Source organism: Otolemur garnettii, unplaced genomic scaffold, assembly GCF_000181295.1.
Source record: "Otolemur garnettii isolate 467f Iridium unplaced genomic scaffold, OtoGar3 scaffold00016, whole genome shotgun sequence".
Classification (NCBI taxonomy): domain Eukaryota; kingdom Metazoa; phylum Chordata; class Mammalia; order Primates; family Galagidae; genus Otolemur; species Otolemur garnettii.
The window spans coordinates 22,862,543-22,870,143 of record NW_003852411.1 but is presented as its reverse complement, the minus strand read 5'-3'; the positions used below and the strand labels follow the sequence as shown (position 1 = coordinate 22,870,143).

At 44.0% G+C, this 7,601-nt stretch overlaps 1 protein-coding gene across 1 annotated transcript in view; it reads right to left on the bottom strand.

Moving 5' to 3' along the window:
- The window catches only part of F5 (coagulation factor V), a 79,432-nt gene that overhangs the window by 16,260 nt on the left and 55,571 nt on the right, over positions 1 to 7,601 (bottom strand). Inside the window, exons 12-17 of the mRNA XM_012802598.2 lie at positions 5,841 to 5,922; positions 5,717 to 5,774; positions 5,269 to 5,505; positions 3,937 to 4,144; positions 2,295 to 2,474; positions 331 to 447 (exon numbers count right to left, since the gene is read on the bottom strand). Of these exons, the coding sequence (XP_012658052.1) occupies positions 331 to 447; positions 2,295 to 2,474; positions 3,937 to 4,144; positions 5,269 to 5,505; positions 5,717 to 5,774; positions 5,841 to 5,922 (882 nt within the window). The remainder of the gene's footprint in view (positions 1 to 330; positions 448 to 2,294; positions 2,475 to 3,936; positions 4,145 to 5,268; positions 5,506 to 5,716; positions 5,775 to 5,840; positions 5,923 to 7,601) is intronic.

The following is a 7,601-nucleotide window of genomic DNA, read 5'->3' as shown; positions in this document are numbered from 1 at the left end:
ACCAGAGGCCAGAATAAAAGAGACTCTGGCTGCAAATTATGCCTTTATCACATCAGAGTTCGCAAGAGTTGAATATCTGCTGTCTGCAATGGTACATGTTAAAATATTAAGAGTAGAATATAAATGTCTTGCCACAACAAATAAGTGAGGTGATGGTTACGTTAACCAGTTTGATGTACGCATTCCACATTGTGGAATCCACTCAGCACATTTTACCCCATAAATGCATTAATGCACACAGATATAATTTAATAAAAAGTTAAAAAAGTAGTATTCTAGTATTAGACACTCTCCTGCTTAAAAAAAAATTGCATGACTCTCAAGTGATACCTTTGTCTATGACAAGAAATGGCGTTTGCATCCCTGCTCTCTGATTTTCTCCAACCTCGGTATTTAGGAGCCACCAGCCAGGTTTTGATGCTTTCATTTCAAGAGTTTTGAATGCACCTGAAATAGAGTTAAGACGCTTATACACCTGAAGATTAACAAGTTAGCATTGCGGTTGATAGCTCTCCAAGAATCTTAAAATCCCTGCTTCCCAAGAGACTTTGGGATAGAATTTAAGAGCTATCCTTCTTTAGATAAGACTACATGTAGAACAGATAAAAAAAAAACAACAGCAATATACACACTGACTAAAAATCAGTCGCCTTAGGATGTAAAAACATCCCCACCCCCATCATGAGAAAGGAACTTTCACTTATCTAAATATGAGTTAAATCATACATAATACAGCTTCACAGTCCTAAATATCAAAGTGACCTTGAATGATTCATCACTGGGCTTCAAAAACATTGTGTTTCCTTTCTCTAGCTTCATTTTGTTTTGTTCCTCTTTTTAAATGAGAAAATGAAGATGAGACATTCTTCCTCTGTTTTTGGATTTTCTATAAAGCTTATATATTTGCATGTATTTTTAAAAAATCACTGAAAAAATGAGATTTCTGAAACCTAATTATCCATTCTGGTATTTAATGTTATGCCCTGCCAGTCAATACCTAAATTCTCTTAACTATAATTTGTAACTGTTTCCCAGATTGTGGGTGAAAATTAATAGACGACGGTCATCTCCTTCACCACACTGAGCTAAGATCTCTAGTTTTCCTCCCTCCAATGCAGATACTTGGGTTTGGAGATTTAGATGGGCAGATGGTCCCAGCCTCTCAGTTCATCCTGCAGGTTCATGGGAAGGATGGCTGGTCTGCTAATGCTTGGTGAAAAGATAAGCAGTGAGGCTTCCCTAATCTTCCCTGTCTCCGATCTGAACAGACCAAGTCTCTCTAGATGTACTAGTGAGTCACCTGCACGTGAAAATTAACAACCCTCTTCTTTTCTCTACACCAAACCAGCCCCATTTGGACTGCAGTGGCTACCGGGACAGCCCTTGCTAGGTGCTCAGTCAGCACTGGTGGAAGGGAAGCCACCCATGAAAGACGCAGACTCCTGGAAATTCTGCCCAAGATCTACACTAAAGTCTCCAAGGACAGAATCTCTGCTTTTGTGTCTGCATTGGCACCTGCATCCTCGGTTTTTGTGACACGCACCAAAGCTTGTGAATCTGGCATCTGCCACTCCCACACCATTACACAAGCAGATACATCTACAAACAACTCTCTGGCACATAAACAACTTTACAGATGATTGCAATTTGTGTAAATCTACATTTATCATCATTTTGCCCAGGAAAAGCTCTAAATACCTTTGTTCTTTAGCTTTTACAAAAAGGTTTTTCTCTCACTTTAAAAACTTGTTTTTTCCTCTATAGCCTTATGAGTCCAAGATTATGATTCCTTGCCATTCACCCTATGACTTGAGGGTGACCCAAGGATATCACCCTAATATCTTTGAGTGGTCCCTTGCTCAAAGATATTAGGGTGATAGAGCCAGGAGGAGAACTCAGGAATCTGGAAATCCTGATACATTTCTAATCTCACTTCTGAAAGATAGCTTTAGCTGCCTGAGACCTGTGAGATTCACTGTGTCACCTGTTCAGACCTGATCTGTGTGACATAGTGGCTTGGGAGAACCTGCATGTGACATGGCATCTCTGTAGAACCAAGTCAGGCCACACATTCAGCCTGAGTGGTGCTCCCAGCAGTGCACACAGTAGGTGACGCTTTTACGCTCTGTGCACGGTCTGGGCATGTGGCTTTGCTTGGGCTCTGGGACAAAACCGTGCTCTGAGCCCCTGGGAGGAAGATGCCTGGAGGAGGAAGCAAGGGGGAGTCACACATGCTGAGATTGCCTTCTGTTGGTATTTCTTAGTAGCGACTCTTTCCATTGCCCATTATTTACCAGGCAGAAGGGGCCACACCCCGAGCTGGTGCTGTTGATTGCCGTTTTCCAGCAAGGTCTGCCCATGAAAGTGAACCACGTGAATGTCTTGGGAGCCGCCCACATTCAGCAGGTGGAACCTCACCCACTCCTGCTCATACATTCTCAGGCCAGGCAGGTTGTAGATCATCCCGTTAATGGCTGAAAAGACAGAGTTAGAACCAATTAAAAACCTGTTTACATTAGAAGAGAGGCTGGTAAGGAGGTATGGGGTGCCCTACTCACTGCCCATCCTCCTCATTTCTCTGCAGCCCCAGGCCCGCCAAGGCCTAGAAAGAGCCCTCCTCTATGTCAGGGCAGGGAGAGGCTGCAACCGTCCTCATGTCACTTCCAGCAGCAGAGAGCAGAGGCGCAGGGGAGCTCCCTTTCCAAGAAGTTTATCCCTCTTTGCCCCGGATTTTACATTCTGCTCTGGGCTTGATCCATTTAGCCTTCTCATTAATGGTCTGAATATTCCTTTCCTACAAAAAAATAGGAACCAATACAGGCAGACAGAACAAGCTACAGGTGTTAGAGTAAGCAGATGAGCAGCCTGTCACCTAAGGCCTCCTACATTCAGAGGTAGTTCCAGGCAAAATTAGGAAGCTGGAGTTTATCTTGGGCGTGCCCACCAACCATAATAAGTGTGTCACCTTTAACCTCTTGCTGATGTGATAGCTCCTCCTCCTCCTTCCCAGCTTAGGTGTCCGGGATTCCCAGCTTCTACCACTCTCCCCTTAGTGAAATAGGTGGGCTTTTCAAATAGTTACCTGTTAAACTTGATCATTTAAAAAATGCAACACCAAATTTTAATGAGAAAGCTTGGTGCTGTGCTAGGAAGCATTTAATTGCGACTGAAGTGAGAGAAGTTTATTTTAATTCCTTAAGTTAAAAGAACTGCTGTGGAATTTTAGGAACCAGGCAAGGGAACTTTTAGAAGGGGAACTGCTGAGATCATTTGGGCACCCTTAAAATTCTATCAGGTATGGGAACACCTGTCTACATGCTGACCACACCAGCTCCTACCCGCCCATCTTGATTTCTGTTTCAGCTGCCAATTTACAGGCCAGATTGCTGAGTGAGTTTCCAGGTGGGCATGCTTTGCCCACTGTGATCACCCAAATGCTGTCCTGCCACTGTCCTCCCACTGCCTGGCTACCCAGTTTCCTGTCTCATTTTATTCTCATGTGCTTTGGAGCCACCTGAAACCTAGACCTGTTACAACCATCCTTATTTTAGAAAAGACACGTGATTGTTTCTTCTACACAAATGATCTATATGATATCTCTTCTAGAGATCAAGGAACAGGCTTATCTTTTAAGATGGCAGATTGATGGCAATCCCTTTTCCGTATCTGTTACCAACTGCGGCCCACTGGCTTTGTTTGAGGGTTTGTTCTGCAGTAGCCACTGTGCACTATCGTCCAGACTTTCTCTATCCTCCATCACCAGTGTCACCTGCCAGGTTAGGTCAGCCCTCTGAGATGTTAACAAGCCGGCTTTCACTGCAGCCCCTCCTTCCTCAGAAGCATCCTGCGTCTAATCTCGTGAAGATCTAAGGGCGGGAATCACCATGACCCAGTGTGATTTAATTCAGAGATTAGATCAAAGTCAGAGGAAAATACCATGAAACTCATGGGAGTTTTTTACTTCTGAGGATGCGAGTCTCCAAGGCCTTTTGGGCTCCTTTTCATAGTACCAGCTCTTCTTTTCATCAAAGACCATGAAAAGTAAGACAAATTCTCTCATGTCCACTGGCATGTTGCTCTTATCAAGCGTTCCTTTTCGGCAGATCAGCAGGGGACCTATCAAGCCCGAGTGGATATCCTTTTCCTGGAAGGCAGTAAGAGCAAGTTGCATGTATCGGCGCCATCTCAGAACTTTCCTTGCTCTCTGACAAGCACTGATCTTACAGAAAAGGAAACTTTCTTAGCAGCTCTGAATTTGGAGATTATAAAGGAACAGCTTAATGAGCCTGGATATTTATCATTCAATTCTGCTGTGTTCACACTGTCTTCCTCTAACATGCTGAGGAGGATAACATTGGTAATATACATGGATACTGCTTCTTGAGCATCCCCCACCTTACTTTGCCTGTATCTCATTTAATCCTGACATCTATTTTACATGCCAAATATAAATTCCTTCATTGAACAAATATTTACCAAGGGCTTACTATGTACCATTACCTCATTTTCAACTTTGGAAACCAAGGCTGAGAGAGGTCAAATGATTTTTCTAGGGTCACACGCTACAGGACCAGGTAGAACTTTAGGTCTGTTTTCTCTACCATGCCTTGAACGAAGGAGTTTTTCTTAAATTGACATATAAAATTGTATGTATTTTACTGTATGTATTCACAGCTGCTTGTTTTGAAGGATATATACATTGTGGAATGATAGATGAAAGAGCCTTGACTTTGCAAGTCTTTCATAAAGAAAGAAAATGGAAACTCAATGTCATTTTCTGAAAATGTGGGCACTCTAACCCGGGCCAACCATTTAAGGCAGGGGTCCTCAAATGTTTTTGAACAGGGGGCCAGTTCACTGTCCCTCAGACCGTTGGAGGGCTGGACTGCGGGCCCCAGGATGAGTTGGCTGCTAAGCAGGACAGGCAGCAGTGGCAACCCCCCCGCCCCCCAGTGGGCCAGATAAATGTCCTAGGCGGGTTGCATGTGGCCCACAGGCTATAGTTTGAGGATGCCTGATTTAAGGGATCCTCCTTCTTCTCCACTGAATAAACGTCTGTGTCTCTGTCATCTGAAGAGCTCCTCTGTCTGTCTCCAAGGAATGGAGATTCCTTGGTTATGGTAACTGCAGACTGGTGACCACAGCCCTCAAACATTCCTCATGAAAAGCAAGACCGATATTTAACAGGAAATAACCCAGCCCTTCCATTTGGTGGCCTCAGGTTATGAGGTTAGGGGAATAATGAAAACTGTCGAGGGAAGCACCCACCGGGTTCACAGATGAGTAGTAGGCCCAAGCTCGACAGGCAGAGCCAGGGCTTTCTGGCCCCGATCGCCCCGTCGCATGCCATACGTAGGTGTAACTGCTGTTGGGCGGGACAGCATTATCTTCCTTGAACCATTCGGGAGAGTCATCTTCATACGTCTTTCCCTCTGATGATTTTTCATAGGAAAGTCCGTGGGCATGAAGAGAATATGGCCTGGATGCTAAATTTTTAAAACGAACCTAGAAAAAGGAATGACCCACAAATGTATTCAACCTAAACAAAAATCTAAACCCCAGCATGTCCGCATTTATAGGCCAAAGTAGGTGGTTGTGAGACGAGAGCTGAAATATACTTTGCTGACGATTGCAGAGTAACTTGGGCACACCATTTTAATTTTCACAACCATCCTGCGAGATTGGGCCCAAGTAGTTTACTCGAGAAACACCACACCATGTTTGTTTCTAGGTTCACGGCTGCCAGTGAAATGATTGTGATCAGCGCTGGAGATCTGAAGATGAAAGAGGTGTGGTGGTTGCTCAAAAAGCTTTCAAGCAACTAGCTTAGAGAGACATACACTTGTAGATCCAGATACACATCTGGAGACAGCAGGTGCTGCTGAGTATGAGTGAGCCGAGATGCACGGGAAGGGCAGTTTCCTAAAACGTTTAGGAGAGGTTGGAAGAAGTAAGGAAGGTTCCCTGGTGGGAAATGGGACTGGTCCTTACGGAAGGAACAGGAGCTCGGCAGAGGGAGAAAGAGGAGAAAGACGTTTCAGGTTCCCAGAATGGTAGAAAAATACCTGGAAGGAGGGGGGAGTAAAGGAAGAATTTGAGGGACAGCAATGATCTGGGTGTGGCTGGGCTGTGAAACCTGGTGAGAGGGAGGCTGGAAAAGGACCAGGTTGGGACCAGAAGGCAGAGGACCTTAAATGTTAGAAAGGATGGGGGAAAATAAAGGGTTATAAAAGTCAGCTCTAGCCAGCTCTAGTCTCCTGCCGAGGAGAAGCAGGTCCAGGAACCTCCCCCTTATCCTTCTCTTTAACTCAGTGTTTGCAGACTCCCTAATCATAAAAGACAGAAGATTATTGCCTCCAGTATCTCCACACAACATTTAGAATAATTAAGATTTTTTTTTTTGTCACCTCGGTAGAATGCTGTGGCGTCACAGCTCACAGCAACCTCCAACTCTTAAGCGATTCTCTTGCCTCAGCCTCCCAAGTAGCTGGGACTACAGGTGCCCACCACAATGCCCAGCTAGTTTTTTGATGCAGTTTGTCATTGTTGTTTAGCAGGTCTAGGCTGGGTTGGAGCCCATCTGCCTCAGTGTATATGGCCAGGCTGAGCTACGGGCACCAATCACTGAGCTACGGGCACCAAGCCAGAATAATTAAGATTCTTGTACCCCTATACTCCTATTTGCTTTTTTAAAAAAGAACAAATGGTCACTGAAAATTTGGCTGAATGTTTAAATATTATGTTTTTGAATCTAGAATAGTTTACATTCAAGGTCTTTTCCTGTTTTTGTAAGTGAGAAGTTAGAAAGGATGGGGGGTAATAGATGGGGGAAATAAACTTTGTTATAAAAGCCAACTATAGTATAGGCCAGGTGGCTGATGCCTATAATCCTAGCATTCTGGGAGGCCGATGTGGGAGGATTTCTTGAGCTCAGGAGTTCAAGAGCAGCTTGATCAAGAGCAAGACCCCGTCTGTACTAAAAATAGAAAATTTAGCTGGGTGTTGTGGTGGGTGCCTGTTGTCTAGCTACTAGAGAGCTGAGGCAGGAATATTAATGGAGCCTAGGAGTTTGAGGTTGTGAGCTAGGCTGACATCACTGCATTCTAGCCTGGGCAACAGAGCGAGACTCTATCTATTAACAACAGCAACAACAACAAAATCTAGCTGTTAGCTACAGGCCTGAAACTGGAGACAAGACTTCCAAAGATGTGACCAGGACAGGGAGAATACTTAGGAAACTTGCTCACTTTTGGAGGGCATGGGTGCATTTTTGCTTCCCATTCTTATTTTTTAACTTTACTTTCTTTAAAAAAAAAAAAAAACCCTGGAGATATTTCTAAACTGCTATTGCTACCTTCACCACTGTCACCACAACTGGGCTGTGAAACTCAGTTGAAGTGCTCCTGATGAAGGTATTGACTTTTCTGGGTTAACATTACACAGGAATGTTAGCTTTAGGGAGAAATAGCAGTGTGGTTTGCCCAAGATTCTACGGTTTGTGGCATTTAAAAAGATTACGAGACCATTTTTTTGGTCTTAAAGATTGTCAAGTTGCTTGGTAAGGAGACTCTGAAAAAATTATTTGTCAATCCTGGAAAATA